This window comes from Diabrotica virgifera, chromosome 8 (assembly GCF_917563875.1).
Source record: "Diabrotica virgifera virgifera chromosome 8, PGI_DIABVI_V3a".
NCBI classification, from domain to species: Eukaryota; Metazoa; Arthropoda; class Insecta; order Coleoptera; family Chrysomelidae; genus Diabrotica; species Diabrotica virgifera.
The window spans coordinates 146,547,469-146,566,679 of NC_065450.1; the positions used below are offsets into that span (position 1 = coordinate 146,547,469).

The 19,211-nt window shown below is 32.2% G+C and overlaps 1 protein-coding gene and 1 long non-coding RNA gene across 7 annotated transcripts in view; both read right to left on the reverse strand.

Annotated features, from left to right (window-relative positions):
- The window catches only part of LOC126889766 (putative uncharacterized protein DDB_G0277255), a 256,811-nt gene that overhangs the window by 66,527 nt on the left and 171,073 nt on the right, over positions 1-19,211 (reverse strand). For 3 of the 6 annotated variants that reach the window (XM_050658356.1, XM_050658353.1, XM_050658354.1), the window contains exons 2-3: positions 15,315-15,425; positions 7,331-10,403 (exon numbers count right to left, since the gene is read on the reverse strand). The exons of the other annotated variants lie outside the window; for them this stretch is intronic. In XM_050658356.1, the coding sequence (XP_050514313.1) occupies positions 7,410-10,403; positions 15,315-15,425 (3,105 nt within the window). In that variant the 3' untranslated portion in view covers positions 7,331-7,409. Of the gene's footprint in view, positions 1-7,330; positions 10,404-15,314; positions 15,426-19,211 lie in introns of those variants that run through there. 6 annotated transcript variants of the gene reach the window in all.
- On the reverse strand, positions 987-3,958 carry LOC126889771 (uncharacterized). Its single transcript, XR_007700169.1, has 3 exons — positions 3,388-3,958; positions 3,037-3,287; positions 987-2,250 (listed from the first exon to the last, which is right to left on the reverse strand). It is a non-coding gene; the product is annotated as an uncharacterized LOC126889771 (long non-coding RNA).

Genomic DNA, 19,211 nt, shown 5'->3' on the forward strand with positions numbered 1-19,211 from the left:
ACTCGATTCCAGTCGCTTAGGTCTCTCTCCCCCAGTCAAGTTCTTTCGTTGTGGCGTTGAGCTCCGTACACGGAGCGTTTAGGATTGCAAATCTCCTAGTCTTGTACGCCTCTCGCCCCTTGCGATCCGTAGCGCACGAGAAAATTCGAGTGAGACGCACGTTTTCAGTTATAAACATATTATGTAGTTTATTTTATTAATTTGTTTTCTTCGTTTTTTGCTCTTAAAGGTTTTAGTTTTATTTAAAAATCGGTGCATACTATATTCGTTGATTGTGGTACTACCGGCTATATAGCTTTGTGGAAATATATTGTAATATAAAATTCTGAAAACATTGAACCCAGGCAACCAAATAACGTTTAAAAAACGTTGAAAAAACGTCATTATTATCACCAAACGACGTCAGTTTATCACGTTTTTTCGACGTCGAAGATCACGTGAATATGTCCCACCATAAATCACGTCATTTTTATCACGTTTTAAATACGTGATATGAAAAACGTAGTTTTTACGTCGATTTTGCGTCGTTTTTAGATTTAATTTTCATTTTATGGTTTTAGAAATACACAATAATTGAATGGGTCCACCACATGGTTTGTTTTTGAGAAGTCAAAGAAAAAGTTTTATATTGTGATAATGGTGAGTTTATACATTTTAAAGGTGAGTAATACAGTTTGTATTTTGTATTTAAAAACTGTATTACTAACCCTTAAAATGTATAAACTCACCATCATCACAATATTAAAACTCTTTCTTTGACTTCTCAAAAACAAACCATGTGGCGCTTACAACGTTATTCGGCAGGCCCATTCAATTATTCGTATGGGCATTGTTAGTATTGCAATTTTTCCATTTAAGTAAAACCAAATGGAAGGTTTGTTAAAATGCATAGAATTATAATATCCTCAATGCAACATATATAACATACATAGAATTTTCACTTTTTATATTATAAGTATTTACTGTGTCAAAAGTGAAACAACATATAAACTAATAAATCATTTATTAACAAATTAAACATTTAAGTCACAATGTAATAACAAACTTAAGTTTAAACCATTTAAGTTATATAATATATATATATAATTATTATAATTAGGTATACCACACACTTTAAAGGTACGATTCCGACAACGACTGCAGATGGCAGTTACAGTTGTCACCATGACAGACGTCATTATTTTGCACTAATAATTTGCATAATTATTAGCAACTGACGTTCTGCCAGACAGCAGTTGCAGTCAGATGTCGGAATAAGTCTCATACAGATAAATAGTGCAAAGTAGTAACGTCCATAACGCCGAGAACTGCAACTGATGTTTGCAGTTGCTGTCTGCAGTCGTTATCGGAATCGTACCTTTAGTCAAAAATGAATACATACAAATAAGACCCAATATATTGAATTTCAATGAAAACTATCTGCTTTATATTTATAAATTTTAAGAAGACTATTGAATGATAAAAAATAGGACAAAACTATAATAGTATGTGTTCTCACATATATTTCCATACTCTAATAATCCTCAAAATGATTTCAAATAATTATTACAAATTTTTGCATACAAAAAGATCCACAGACACCTGAAAAATATATTTTTTGATTAAGGGACTGTAATGACCAAATTAACATGATAAAAACAATTTACATGTGATATCTGATAATACACACTTAAAAGACTAATAGGGCTTTTTATCGACTGTCATTTGTTTCGAGCATCTGTCATGTGTCACATAATATTAATATATCTATGCCATATGTCTTTGGTGTGTATCATTGATATATACCAATAACGTATGACGTAGATATAATATTAATATTATGTGACACATGACAGAAGCTCGAAACAAATGACTGTGAATGAAAAGCCCTATACATAAATACTCATGATGAAGAAGTACATTATAATTAAAAATGACTAACCATTTTCATATCACTGCAACATGAAGCCAAAGCCGTCTTATATATCAGTTCGTTTAGAGAGCGCAACAAGCACTCTGACCGAACAGCTTGAAAACTCATTAGTTTTTCACCAGAGAATGTACATAGCTGTAACATCTGTACATGCATTGGGTTCTTCTTCTTCTGTCTTGCTGTGGGCATACTCAGCTGCAAATAAGATTGCTGCAATATGGCCGCAAATTTCACTATTACTGGCCATACACATACAATGTGCATTTGCTATGCCATTGGAACTGGCTATTCACCGAAGCATCTAGCGGTTTAGCATTAGCTTTTTGGGAATTTTTCACCTAAAAAATATTTTATCTTTGTGGGAATGCTTCAAGTACAAAAATTTATTTTCATTCGAGTATTTGCGTTCTTTACAATGATTGAGAATATTTTAAAATCAGACATTCATATAATATAATTTTAGAACAAACGATCATGACTGTTTATTATTCTCTTTTCTATCATAGCAATTACATGTCGTCGACCTAATCTGTAAACTGTGTACTCTAAACTGTGTACTGTAAACTCCATTTATCCAAATTTTACAGAGGCACAAAAAATTATTTCTCTAAATATGACTAATGCGAATACTATGTATCTCCCATTTTAAAAGATAGAATGCTAAAATGGAATATTTTATAGATAGGTACTAACATTTGTACCTATATTGTTTAATGAGTGTATTAATATTATTTACCACCAACTCTTTCTTGAAAATATCACTTTCTAAACAGTGAGGTCAATCGTGTGGTATGACAAACTGGGGAGATACATATTTTTCGTACTAAATTTGCTGCAAGGGAGATACAGTGTATACGAAGATGTCACTATTTACTCTTCTGGTAAAAATATGCATGTGCATCCTTTTTTAAACGAGTAGGGATTTTTTCAAATAAATGGCAGTAATAACTCATTTTCAGAGAAATATGGAGAAAAACACAGTTTACAAATTAGGACAATATGTATGGTTTCATACAGATATATAAAGGTAAATAAATCTAATATTTAAAACCCATTTATCCGAAAGACACTAATAATGTTATCCATATATTTCTTAATGGTGAATAAATAAAATAAAGACTTACCTTTCCAACAATAATATAGAAATCATCAAAACGTCAATGTTTCAAAACAAATCCAGTTGTGAAGGCTTTTATGTGCCTGAAGGCTTTTGTATGCTTTCATCTGCTGCTTAAAGCAGTAACTGTGAGACTCTAGCAGTCTATCTATAATAGCATTATAACAGTAATTGAAGGAATGCACTGTAAAATCCAATTCTGATGACTGAATTGTATATGGATCTAAATCTCCAATTATTTTCAGCTTCAATGAATATCTAAAACAAGAAAAGAAATAATGTTATTGCTTGCAAAATTCATCATTATTGATAAATATCAGGGAAAAATGAATAGTAAATAAAAAATTGTTTCGCCTACCTTTCTAAAACATCTGCGGAGTTTCCATTAATAATTTCCTTAAATAATCACTTTGCATTGTGGTAAATTTATAAAATTTACAAATGACAAACAGAAGTTTTAAAAAATACACACAAAACAGCCAACAAAATCCAAATGAATCCAAAAAAGGCAAAATACTAGGACAAACAAACAATGAAATGAAACGACAAACGACAACGATGATACAAACATAACCCTAGTTTTGTAACTTTTAAGCTCCAAGCTCCTCCCAATTTCGTGACGTCAGATTTAGGCTGGCTGAAATGAAAACGTCTTTTAAACGTATTTTAACGTCATTAATCTTACGTATTTAAAATCATCTACAAAAGACGTCGATATGACGTAATGTTCAACTACGTGTATATATTCCACCAAATACTGACGTTTCCTCGACGTTGTTGACGTCACTTGGTTGCCTGGGAACTTCTGTTTCTAGGTGTTTATTATACAGGGTAGCGAGAAAATATGGAAACACGGTAATTTCTCGGAAACCGCTAGAACCATTTTTATGCATTTTGGTGGATAAGGGTCTTTTATTGCGATATTATAGTGGTAATTACATTGTTGTCAAATCTTTCGTTTTTCTGGAAATCTAATGAACTTTCTTAATTTAAATGGTACAACCTGAATATTTTTCACATTTTGAAGTCCTTAAAAAATCGAAAAAAGGCGATATTTAAGGTTCAACAACACAAGAATTTTTTTTTTGAAATTACGAAGTACCTAAATTTAAGTTCAAACTTTCTTCTATCAGCTTCCTATAATAATTTTTGGCACGTTTTATTCTAAAACATTGTTTTTTTAATTGTTAATGAAGCGCATATGAGTGGACGGGCGATCGGGCTGAAAACAAGAACTGAAGATTTCACAACAATGTCTCTCTCTCTCTCTCTCTTGTCGTTTCCCCATTACTGAGGATCGTGATTTCTTCCAATATTCCTAACAATGTTTCTCCATTGGCCTCTATCTTCAGCTGCTCTAAGAGCTTCGCAGAACGAGTTTCCAGCTGAATGCTTTATTTGGTCAGACCATCTAGTTGGTGATCGTCCTCTTGATCTTCTCCCCGGAACGTTTCCAGAAACAATTAATCTCTCCAAACTGTCGTCACCTCTGCGAACCACGTGACATATTGTGGACAGCCTTTTTTAATATTGAGTTGGTTTAGAATAGAAACGTTTGTCCTATGAGCTGTCCAAGGTATGCGCAGCATTCTTCTCCAGCACCACATCTCAAAGGCATCAATTTTTTGGCGCTCGAATACGCGAAGAGTCCAATCTCTGCTCCGTATAGAAATATTGAGAATACAAGAGCATTTACCAGTCTCATCTTGATATTTTGAGAGATAGATCCGTCTTTCCAAAATTTAGTTAGGCGACTCATCGCATTTTTTGCCATACCAATACGTCTCCGAACTTCTTCTTCACAGTTACCATCGTTAGTTATACTAGACCCGAGATAGATAAAGGTGTTTACTATCTGGTATTCCTGTAACATGTTAGTCAGTTGAATAGTGTCGAATCTGTCGACCACCATTATTTTTGTCTTAGCGACCTAGGGCTCGATAACATGGAAAGAGTCCCACCAGAGCTCAATCCTTTTGATACCGTAGGTATCTGGGATGAGTCAATTTTCCCCTTAGAGGGAGTGTGAGCCGTATGGCTAAATCTGGATTAAATGTTTCACTTCGCGTTAGAAAGTGACAGTTGCTCCATCAGATAACTCAAAAACTGTCAAGAAATACCGCAAGTAGTTAAGCTAAGCATGATACATCACACCAATTCGACGATTATAACTTAACTGCAGGATAACTTTACGTTATATTTAACGTGAACGATTCATCACAGGGCCGATTGCCGATTACGAGTATGAATTATGATTCTTGTTAGATAATATAAGGTGTAATTGTTATCGAGTAATATTACGTAAGAACCAGAAACCTTTTTAGGTTGACAAATAATTTATTTATCATTGTTATGAAATTTCAAGTAACAGTTAATTTACTTTTTGAAAAATAATTTATTTTTGATTCTATCGAGGACCGCAATTTATTTAGCCATTAAATTATTGATGCCAGTATGTGTCTTTTTTTATTAATGAATAAATACATTGCTTGAAGTTTATTTTTTAATTTTATTTTATTGATGAGATAACTTTTGCAATGGGTAAGCATGTTAATTTTAGTAGTTTTGCATATGTAATTATTTGAGATGTTTTATGACGATTTTGAGTCCTTTATAAATCTTTGATTAAGATTTATTGGCGCCCTTTTTGAAGTTTCTTACAATTCAACATTTCTTGTATTCGTATCCATGCCCACCCCCAAATGACGCTCCTGGGAAGAAGCCGCTTATTCTTCGGACCAAGGTCTTCATATTGTTCTTGTGTAGGATAACTGGTAATAATGGCTTATTACCGCCTAGAATCATTCTTTTCTCCAACTAGGGATAATAATTGTCGTCATGACCTTCTGGTCATTGTACAATATGGCGACATATGATCGTTATACTTATCAACGACATACACCACATATTGAATTATGTACATAATAATCAAACAATTGTCACGTATTTACTAAACAATAAAAATTAACTCGAACATTTTTGGGTATCTAAATGTAAATTACCTAAATATTATCATTTAATTCCATTTAAAGTAGTCTTAAACGATTATATCATGCACTTCGTCAAAAACTAGGAACAGGTACCATGAGTTAAGCATAAAGCAATTTAGTTTTATCATTAACAAAAAAGACTGTTTATTTGAGAATAGTTTCCTTGAAGAGTTTTAAAATAAAGTATTAACGGTTAACGACACAAAAACCTTTATTAGTACCTAGGGATGCAATCCAGCAGCATTTTCAATCCAGCTGTATTTTTCAAGATTGGCCAGGATCCAGCGCGGATCCGGCAAAATGTGGAATCAAAATAAAAACACGATTTCAATGTTTTTTTGTTTGCATTCTAAATTTCTAAACAACAGAAACATGAATATTTTAGTTTTTTTAGGAGTGAACCTTAAAAAACATAGGTCTAACCTACTGCGCACAGAACTGCACATTACAATATAGCTGGTTGCGGAGAAAGTCCTTTCGGCCTCTATACCGGTCGGTTTTAAAATCATTAAATAGTCATAGACCATGGACAAATGATCGCCTTTCACTCCTTCGGTCTCATAAATTGCCATTTCCTTTTCCAAAATCTTTTTGTAATCTTTTTGAGAATCAGTTTTTTTTTGGTTATAAAAGTTTTTTCTTTCTCGTTTCAATTTAATGTTAAGTTCTTGTTCCAGTAAAATTCACGAGCTCCGGATTAGTTGGCCCATCTTCTTCCATTATGTCCTCTTGCACTGGTTCCACAATCACTTGTTTATTTATACGACTCAACAAATTTTTCATCTCTTGTCGCATTTCATTCTTTTTCGGCATGAGGAAATAACCAGGATTGTTTAGTCCTTCGCCATACTTTTTTTGGATTTTGTAAGTCCACTAATGTACCTGTAATTTCAGAGAGGCACCGTTCCGCGATTCTGTTGCGTAGTGCTTCAGATATATCGGCACTAAGGCTAGAGTCCTGGTCATTTAGTTTGTCTAAGGCAAATTTCATGGTTGTGTCGGCCGTTATCAAAGTCAACTCTCATCTGCAAAGAGCTTTTATAGCCAGTTTCACCGGTTAAAAAGTGGCGATTAACTCGTTGATTATTGACCATTCACCAGCAGAGAATTTATCTCAGAATCAATGTCTATCAACGCTTTATCGATGCTGGATCCAGCAATTGCAATCTCTATTAGTACTCTTATCCAAAAATTGATTAATTTTTCCGATTTAGAAAATGTTGGGTAGGGGAAGATTTTAAATGTTCACCGTATATTGTGTATTTAATAAAACATAGCTCGATATCTTAAGGAGGTAATAATAAAAAAAACTAAGTAATAACAATTTATTATTATATATGTAATTACATATTAATATAATACAAAAATATAAAAATACATGTAATGGCAATTATCTCAGTTCATGTAAACTTTTAACTCTAATCATTGGTCTGGAGAAAGTGAAATTATTAGGTAGAATAGAGGTTTGACAAGGAATACTAGAGGTACTAAAATTATTGGTATGATCCTTTGGCGTATAGCTAGGAATACTAGAGGTACTAAAATTATTGGTATTATCGTTTGGCGTATAGGTAGGAATACTAGAGGTACTAAAATTATTGGGATCATTGTTTGTCGTAAGACTTATTGTGTTCAGTGCATTATGTTGAAGATTATTGTATTGAGTTGTATCAGCATTGGCAACTAGAGAGTTAAGTATGACGCGCTGATTATTTGGCGAAGGTGCAGTAATCTGTTGATTACTGTTAAGATATGCAAACTGCACATTTCTTTGGTTAGGTCCAGCACTCAAATGATTGTAGTTAGTAAGGTTGTAATCAGTTACTCCAGGATTTGTAACAGATCTTAAAATTGATCGATGATTACTATCTATCACAACGCTACCGCCAGATGATCTAAAATCCTGAGAAATACTATTTGGTGAATGAATTGGAGCCACTGACACGTCTATAAACTCTGGGCGATAATCATTTGTAGTATTATTAAATATTGCGTTGTTTAGAGCATGAGAAGTTATTTGTGGCAAACTTGCGTTACCATTCAGTGGTGGAGTATTATTTGGTCTTAAAATAGATGGATGATTACTACCTGTCATAATGACATCAGATGATCGAAATACTGGGGAAATACTATTTGGTGAAGGGCTTGATAGGGGTATAAATTCTTGTCGAGAATTGTGTGTAGCGTTATTACCTATTAGGTTGTTTGGAATATGAGGAACTATTTGTGGAGAACTGGCATTTCTATTCAGTGGGGAAGTATTATTTGGTCTTAAAATTGATCGATGATTACCTGTCATAACCACATCTCCAGGTGGTCTAAAAACTTGAGAAATACCATTTGTTGAGTTGATTGAAGTGATTGATGGTATAAATTCTTGTTGATAATTATTTCTGGCGTTATTAACTATTGCGTTGTTTGAAGTGTAAGGGAGTATTTGTGGAGGACTTGGATTAGTATTATGTGGTGAAGTATTATTCCTAGAATTGAGGAAGTGTGCCTTTGAAGTATTAAGAAAGTTGGGGGTAAGTAGGGGGGATAAAACAGTTCTAGCACCATTAGGAAATGTAACCGCTGTGGAAGACTGTGGAGGTATATTAGAACTAGGTACTTTCGTTTGATCTTGAGATGAACAATGCGTTTTGGAACGTTGGGTATTAGGTGTTAATCTGTTTTCTATCGTTTGATGAATTTTTGATACTGCAGCATTAAGTACAACCGGAACTGAAACACTTTGCAACGTCGCTGGATTTGTTGCTGGATTATTATTTGTCGCTGGAGAATTTGTGCGTACAGTTTCATTTTGTTTTACTGTTATATTGTTAATATCCAAGTTTGCCTTTTTATTGAATAAATGCAAAGTTTTTATGTCATTCCACATTGTTACCTCTCTGTTTATTTCAGATTCTGCTCTAGAGATAGTTACACAATGTTGGCCTTGTCGAATATTTACTGGAACTTTATACAATCCTAATTGTAAAAACATATTTTTCATCGTCCCATTTCTAGTTATATCCTCAGAAGTTGGTTGTTTTAACGACCTACTCTTGACTCGTTTTGCGTGTTGTAATAATTCTTTTAGCAGAACAATATCGGAACCATTTAAATTATTAGTATTTAGTAATGTGTTACCTGGTAATTTAATATCAGGTTTCACTATTGCTGTACTTGAATATTGTACTGACGGCTCATCTGCATTGGGAATGTTTGATACCTCGGTTTGAGGTAAAAGTTCGTTGTGGCTGATTGTAGCAGGGGAGTGGGAAAACGTGTTATACTTAGCTGAGGAATGTGTTGTTTCATATTCATTAGTCACTTTTTCAATACTGCTGGATTCAGTTCCTACTACCCTTACGTTAGTAATGTTAGTCGACTTCATAACAGGTTCGTCATCGTCGGATAATTCTATAACTCCGTTACAATGCATACTATTTGTATTGATACCAGCGTTATAATTATGTAAACGATATTTGTTCATAACATTTAAATCCAAGTCAACTTTAGTTAATTCGACGTATGGTTTACTATTTAAAGCGTGACCTACAGCACATTTCTTTTCGTGGGATATTCTTCGTTCGACTATTCTAAATCTTGCTTTACAAAAACTGCAACGAAAATGTTCTTGATAATGAACCTTAAGAGCCTTTGCACTTTTGTGAACTGATAAGCAAATATTGCATTTATGAGTCTTTATTTGTTTGGATGAAGGTTGACTGGGTTTTAATTCTAAAGTTTCAAATAAAGTTGGGCCAGATTGGTCTGTATCGGATACAAAATCATTCGAAGATAATCTTCTCCTTTTAATTTTGCTGTGTTGTGTTGCGGTAATTGTCTCGTTACTTTCACTATCTTCCCTTCTGCGTTTAGATGGGTCGTTAGAAATAATTTTAAACTTTGTATCATCAACATGTTTGGTACTAACAGGAGTTACTTTAAACTGAGCTTGATCGTTTTCCAAATTATTCGGATTAAAACTTTGGTTTTCCGAAATACTTGAAGAACAATTTGAATTTGCTCTTCCGGCGGCTAATTTGAAATTTATATTATTATCACTACAGTATTTTTCGACTGCGTCTAATTCTAAGCTAATAAAGGGATTCACATCGAAAGGTAGAACATCAGTCCGCAATTTAAGGTTCGGATGACGTGTAAAAAGTTCTGACACAGATCCATGAACTTTTACTTTTTTAGGTATATTTGAATTATAAGAAAAACTGTATTTCTCATCTTTTTTCGATCCATCTAAGTCACTTAATTCAGTTTGGCTTATATTATGATTGGAGTCGTCTAGTTTTTCTTTTCTGAGTTGTTTTGTTGTTGTAATCGTGACATTGGTGTTGGGAATTTTCATTTCCGTCGCTCTTAAATGCTCGATACATTTTTCCTGAAAACAAAAATGATTCAACGATTAGTATAGATAGGCGTACAATGATAAATACTTGAAATAATAATACTTTAGAAAAAAGGATACTACTACTATAAAGCATACTACTACTATGGATAAAAGCACCTTAGAAAAACTTTAAGTGACTAAGTGGGAAAAACCATTTTATATGATGAATCAAAAGTGTGTATCCATTACTCCAAATTGGTAATAAAAAAAGATATATTAAAAAATTTAGACTAATGAATGTAATATTATTATTTACTATCACACATTGTAAATCTGCTATCTGAATTTTTATTATCTCTATTTATTTAAGCTGTTGTGTTGGAAAAGAAATAATTATAAATACCAGTAATCAATATCATTTGTGAAGAACTTGTGGACTTAAGGAATTTTAAAACTCATTTCATAGCAGGCAAACCCCAACCATAAAATACGAAATTGATAGGATCGGATCACAATATGGGTGAGATGTGGATTTAGATGCGAGATGTTAAAAATACATATTACATAGTATTATTATTCTTGTTATTCTTGATACAGACTGTTTAAATTTATTAGATATACACCCTTTAAATGGCAACACTGCGCTCTAGACGTAAACATTAGCAAGGGTATTATAGTTATACAGTGATGAGCGCGCTAATAACCGGCAAACATAATACATTGCGAAACAAAAAGAGATGGAACTAGTGGAGATGAAAATGATCGTTATAAACATATAAATTAACATTACATTACATAGTTTTCCACCTTTAGACGTGTCAAAGGAGTATGACAACTGTCACTGTGACAGTAGAATCTTATAAAATATTCCTGTCACAGACGTCTAAAGGTGGGAAACTATGTAATGTAATGTTAATTTATACGTTTACAATGACCATTTCCAGCTCGACTAGTTTCATCTCTTTTTGTTTCGCAATTTATTATGTTTTCCATCTTTTGTGCTATGTTGCCGGTTATTAGCGCGCTAATCACTGTATTAGATGCTGGCGGCAGAGTATCAATTTCATCAGCACAGTAGAGATGAGAATTTCGTTTAATTTTTGAATATTCTTGGCCAATCGTTACTTGCATAATCGTTTAAATTATTCATTAATTTAATTAAGGGACCGTTCAAGTATTACGTAACGCAGGTTGGGGAGGGGTGGTCAAAAATCTTCAAAAATTGCGTTACGTAATAGTTAAACGTCCATTACAGTGCGTTACGTAGGGGGGGAGGGGTCAAAAATCTTCAAAAATCGCGTTACGTAATACTTGAACGCTCCCTAAGTAATAGGACTATTTTTTCACAAACTATGTATTTAGTGATTACAACAATTTATATAGGTACTATGCACTAAAAACTAATAATCGAGAAAAGAGAAAAATCGATAAAGTGATTTTAATAACATACTGTAGTCCAACCATTTTTAATTGAAAGCGACTGATCTACAAATTGAACTGAGAACTATCGGCAACAATGTTAAATTTTAAAACTAAATTTATACCGGGGGCATTTTTATTGGGTATGCCTTGCCAATGTGCATAAGGGAAAAAGTGAGATGATTTCATAAAATTTGCCTCTGTAACAATATACCTCAGGTCTATGGGCCATATTTACCAGCGGCTAAGTTGAACAAATTCCTTGAATACTGTGAATCACTGGTAACCTTATCAATACTTCGCTGGTCTATATATTTACGTCCAAGGAAGGGTGAGAATCCAAGAAATATTTTACTCGTCAACAGGTGTCCTTATCTGCATAGACGTAGACGTGGTGTGTTTTTTTCTTGTGACATGGGAACAAGCCACAATTTAAGTTTTAAATTAAATTTATTTGGCGTTTCAATTTCCAACTTGGAAATCATTATCAAAATACAAAACTTTAAGAATTTAATTTTATCTCACTCATTCATATTGACAATTCAAACATAATATATTATATGTACATTTTAAAGTAGATTTATTTATTAAATCTTAATCTTCGATTCATTGTCTTCACTCTTGTTCGTATTCTCGCTGTCTTTTCTTTCGTTTACTTGATTAAAAAAAACTCCCCCATCTTTTTATTTTTAATAGGCGTGTGTAAATTGGAAATATTTTCTGATGTTTTTAAAACTTTGGAGTAAAAATTGCAGCGAGTTTGATCTTAGTTCATTAAAACCAAACATTGCTTTTTGGTGGTGCCATTTGCCATTATTCTTACACGTTTTAATATCTGCAAAATAATATTCATGCGGTTCCCAAAGATAATAAATGAAACTCAATACTTATTATAAACATACATCATAATGACAATTTGAAGTGAAAACTGACCTTGAAATACTGTATAGGTACTCTCTATTGATAAAATTTTAGTTTATTTACTATTTTACTTCGAAAATAAGCCACACTTTAACCTTTAACTACATGCGCTGGTGTATTTTGTACGCCATATATAAGAATTCTACTGCAAATATATTTAAAAATTTAATTTTCGATCTTGTTTATCTCTCTAACCTATCACTGGAATGTGCTTTACAATTTGGTTTTAGTTTCGTTATAATCGGCGTTCTGGGAAGATCGTAATTTACAGTTTATTATTTGTTGTTTCCGGTGGTGGATAATATACACGTGGATAATATACACCACGATTATATTAATATAAGTCGTAATATAAGTACATATTTCAATTGTTCTTTAGTCATTATGGCAAAAAATATATTTTTCTTTACAAACAATACTTTTTCTTCTGTAAAAAATCACATTTCAAAAAATTTTTTATTAGTAATTTTATTTCATGGAATCCAGTTATTCCATGATTCCAGTTATAAATCCCAATTGGCTTACTGAGAAGAAACTCGCAAGTATTTACTGGTGCCGAATAAGGTTTATAAAAAACAACTAAGTGTATTTTTTTCAAAAAAAAAAAATAAACAAATCCGCTGTTTTTAAGTGTATTTTCTTGTGGCGTATAAAGTACGCCACGCGTGTAGTTATGTTATAACTTGATGCGCGGGTAGTTAAAATTTAAGTTGAAAATTCAATTTATTTGACGTTTTGACTACCACTTCGGAAATCGTTATCAAAATACAAAATATTAATAAGTAAATACCTATCACTTTCAGAAGTGGAAGTCGAAACGTCAGATGAATTGTTTTTCAACTTAAATTGTGGCTTATTTTCGGGTATAATATCACAAGACAGTGAGAATAAATTGAAAATATTGCGACAATTTTTTTCGAAAATTTGTTGTCTAGCAATAGACACGAGAGTCCGCAGGGCTCGAGTGGCTATTGCCCAATGACAACAAATTTGAATAAAAATGAAGCATTATTTTCTTATTTATTCTTACTGTCGTGTGATATTCGTAAGATTATTATTTAATACTATGGATATTTTCTTAAATGTGACAGTTGTCAAAACTAGGAAACTGGTTGCCATTAAACAGAAACAATCTACTTAAAAAAATTCTATCGGTAATTTTCTACAGTAGATAATTCTCAGTATAATTTTGATCTGATTGAACAGAATTAAACACGTGATCAAATATCTTACTATACGATTGGAAGTTAAAATCATCAAAAAATAATCCAAGTAAAATAGTGTATAATCATTAATATAACTAATATTGGATACAGTATGGTGCAAATGTTTGGAATAAATTCGTTCTTTCGTAAACCAGCGACATTCAGGATAAATCCTGAGACAGGCCGATTTTTATTTTTGAATTATGATTTTTCGACATATTATATATCATACTAGTGACGTCATCCATTTGAGCGTGATGACGTAATCGGTAAATTTTTTAAATGAGAATGGGAGTCGTGTACTAGCTCATTTGAAGGGGTATTCAATTATCTATTCAGTAATATAAACATTGATATAATTACTCATACAGTGTCTCTAAGACAAATTATTTTTAATTAAATTAATCGACGCAAAAAGAAGAATGTGTGTAATTTATTTAATTCAAAATACATTGTAATGCTTTCAGAAAATAGAAAAAATGTTGTTTATTTCACAAATAAACATTGTTTTTCGCTTAAATTAAATAATGTTTAAACTGTCAAGGGGCAGATGGGTGGCAGTTCGAACATTAAAATTAAGCGAAAAGCAATGTTTATTTATTAAAAACCATTTTTTTCTGTCTTCTGACAGCAATAGAATGTATTTTAAATTAAATAAATTACATGCATTCTTCTTTTTTGAGTCAATTTAATTCAAAAAAATTTTTCTTAAACACCCTGTATAAATAATTATGTAATGTTTATATTGCTGAATAGAGAATTGAATAATCTTTCAAGTAACTATCACACTACCCCTATTGTCATTTAAAAAATGATCGATCATGTCATCACGCCCAAATGGATGACGTCACTAGTACGATATATGTCTCAAAAATCATAATTTAAAAGTAAAAATCGACCTGTTTCAGGACTTTTCCTTAAAGTCGGTGGCTTACGAAATAACGAATTTATTCCAAACATGCATCATACTGTATGTAATTGCATAAGATGCCACAAAGAAATAGATTCAGAAGAATATTTACTTTATTTTGTTAGAAAACTAGACAATAACTGTCAAAACACACATGATAATTTAATAATTACATAGATCTTAGATTTAACTTTTACGTAATTACTTACCTGTTTATATAAATAATAAATAATTAAAATATTATTTTGGTACGTCACTGCAAAGTTGACAAGATAACTATTGGTGACTCGTTTTAAGTGCGATGTTGCCAATGCAACACCTTCAATTAAAAATAGTTGAACCATACTATCGGAACGAGTAGATAAATTTTGAACATCTTTTAACAATTAAAATACAATTATGGTATACAGCAATGTTGCCGATTTTAGCGCTTCCTTCAGTGTCTTATATCTAATTAAAAATTAAACAGTCTGTATGAACCAAACGTATTAAAACAAAATAGATTACCTTAAGATATTTGTCAGTCTTAATAGATTTCTCTCTGAATTCGTGCATTTTAATAACTACTTTACTACAATTGGTACATATTTTTCTCGAGATGACATCTTTCTCCAAAATCTGCAACAAAAAATATATTGTTAAAAATTATCGTTGAAAGTATGTATACAGAAATTAAACATATATGTTCATTCTAAACTATTTTTTTTTTAAATTCATTGTAATTTGAAATGATTTGTAAACAATCACAAAATATCTACATACGATCAATTGTTTTTCATTTATACACCTGACACAAAAACTGGCAACGTAGCAATTTCCCTGTAATTACTCCATTCAAATAATGTTTGAATTTAATAATTTTGAATCGATTCTACATCCTTATCAACATTGAAGCATTATCATGGTATAAAGAAAGAAGAGTAACAAATATTACTTTTTTGTTTAAACATCAATGTGGATACTCAATCTCTGTATACTCTAATACTCTCTATACTCTGTCCAAAGAGTCCGTTATTGTCTGAACTAGGGATGGTGAATGTGATGATTTTTAAATTACGCCGTGATGAGTGACCGTGATTTTTGGATAACAGTGATTTTAAACATTGGTCGTGATCACCGTTCTTATATGTACCGTATCAGGTAGTCGCAATAATTGTGAACTAAACAACACGATCGCGATTACGCTGTACTCGTAATGGGTCGTGTTATAAAAACAGATTGCTCTTTAAATAAAACTAAAAATAATTCTAAAATAACTATTTAAAATATTTAAAATAACTCAAAAATTTCAAATAAATTTTAAGATACTGTTTTTATGAAAGAAAACAATATTCAATACGTTTTACTTAATAACATAAAATATCTCGTATTTTGCAAATTCTAAAATTGATTATAAATCCCCAGATGTTAATCGCCTTACCCCACCGAGAATATCGTACTGTTTATTACGGTTCCATGACATCTCGTAACGCGACAGTTCGTAACCGGATAGTTCAGCGTTTCCCAACCGGTGGGTCGCGACCCACTAGTGGGTCGCGGACAGGTTTTCAGGTGGGTCGCGGACAGGTTTCAGGTGGGTCGCGGCTTGGCTCTTACAGTAGCTGAATAACGTAGATATATATCATAATGGGGTGAGAGATGGGTCGCGAATATGAAAAAATATCAGAAGGTGGGTCGCCAGACATAAAAGGTTGGGAACCACTCGGATAGTTGGTAAGGGACAATTCGTAACAGCGACAGGTCGTAACGGCGACAGTTCGTAACTATACAAATTCGTAACGGACAATTCGTAACGTCCAAATTGAATTATTCTGTTTATTGTTGTTTACGTGGAAACTACCTGTGATGACAGTTATAAATGGAATTATGTTTATCAATTTGACGAATCAGTATCAGGATAAACATTTTTAAGGCATTTCATATTTCGTGTTTCAGAATATAATAATAGTATATTATTCAACGAGCATGTAATGATGGCTATTACTCACGATGATGAAGTTTGCGACACGAGCCGTAGGCGAGTGTCGTAATTCATCAGAGTGAGTAATAGCCATTACATGCGAGTAGAATACTATACTTTTTCTACGACCTTTTTTTATTTTATTTTAATTAGTAAAAATGTAATTATCAACTACTCGAGATTTAAATTATAATAATTTACAAGAATACCTAAATGCTATTTACCCCTAGTACGTGGCTGAATAATTGGTTGCCTACTATTACCAAATTATTATTTATTGTAAAAATACAACTAGAAATAGTCAATATAAGTTCTATTCGTTTCCGAAAAAATATAAGCTTAAATATGTACCTACTGTCAATTAATCTAATAAATAGGAAATGTCTGTTGTCGGTGGACGTATTTCAATAGTTATAATGTATATTTACATTTAACTATATATAATATAATAATATAACTATACATAATATGTTATAACATATTTAACACAATATAACTTGAAAAATAAACACAATATTAGTTATAAATTCTAATTAAAATAAACAAAATGAGCTAATGTCACTGTCACTAAAATAAATGATAAACGTCAAAATTTTTAGTAAACAAGATATAAACGTAAAAAATATACTGACATTGTTACAGTTAAAATTCGTTTAAAAATTTTTCGAAGTTAATTATTGATATAAATTACAATAATTATTGTATTAAATAAACAACTTGAAGTAATTTTATTTGCAGTTTATATACGATTAATATTAAAAGTGGCATGCGTCACTTGAATCTAACTTCGGCCCGTGAGTAATGACCCGTGAGTAACTTCAGCCCGTGAGTAATGAATTATTACTCACGGGTACAGTAATGGGTGCTATTAACTATGAAAAAATAGCGAATAATGAGCATGTTATTAAACGGTCGTAGAAAAAAGTATTTAAACCAAGTATTAAAGTATTACAAGCCATCCCTCTTATCAATTATAACCGTTGATTGAATGCCCCAAAGCTATTACCAATAACAAGGTTTATTATAATAACAGGTAATTATAATCTTTTCTTTACAAAATGTTTATTTAACAAGTTTGGAATGTCTAAAGACGGTTGTTAGATTAAAGATTTCAGGAATTAAGTACTTTATTATACCTTTGTCTAGGCATATGCAAATTTAAGGAACAATAAGAGGAATAAACTTTTAAAAATATTGTTAAAAGTTTATATGTATTTAAATATTTGTTTGTGTTTAAAAACTTTTAATATTATGTACACTGAAACACGAAATATAAAATGTCTTAAATATGTTTATCCCCGTACTGATTCGTTAAATTGATAAACATAATTTCAATTATAACTGTAATAACAGTTAGTTTCCACGTTAACAAAAATAAACAGAATAATTCAATTTGGACGTTACGAATTTTCCGTTACGAATTTGTATAGTTACGAACTGTCGCCGTTACCAAGTGTCGCCGCTACGAACTGTCGCTGTTACGAATTATCCGATACCAACTGTCCGGTTACGAACTGTCGCGTTACGAGGTGTTTGGTCACGGTTTATTACATAGACACATTATATGCTACGTGACCGTGAAAGTGATATAGGGACCATTCAAGTACTACGTAACGCAGGTCGGGGGGGGGGGGGGTGAAAAATCTTCAAAAATCGCGTTACGTAATACTTGAACGCTCCCATATCTATTGTATGTATATTGTATTTGATATATCGTTATAGAAGTTCTTCAGTTACGGCATATTATCGGTGATTTATAAATCACGGTGACTGAATCACCGGTAGAGAAATCACGTTACATACTAGTCTGAACCGGTTGTCAGAATACACCGAACCCTATCTAAGTACTTTTTATCATGCCAGGTAACAAACAGCATTTAAGAAATATGTACTTATGTAATGTTATTAGTGGTTTACGCAATTTATCAGAACATTTACGGGTGCAAAATAAGTCTGAGAAAGATAATTCATAATCATTCGGTTTTAGACATACAGATCGGAAAAATTTTATGGGCGGTATTACAAAATTAACGATATATACTCCTTCTCAGAGGCATCTTTCAGTGCGTCACAAGAGACAGAAAAAAGGTAGGTCCGTGATACATACACATTTATAATATTTATTTCAGTTGTTGATAGATGGCGCTATAATCGGAAAAAAAGATTTAGGTATTTACCCATTATTTACCTATTATGGTTTGTTCAACAGTAAATGGTTTGAGTTCAATTAGTGCGGTCGTAAATATTATTAAATTTATCTGACCTGGCCCATTGTTAAGACCCTACCGGAGCTATAAGCCACCGAGGTAGACAGAGTTGGTCTTTTGCAATTAACACTGACTAGACGGTACTCCCATAATAAAGCCTAAAATAAATTTTACCTGGAACCGGGCCTTTTATACTATTATCGATTAATCCGGGCTGTTTATAGTGGTAACTAATTG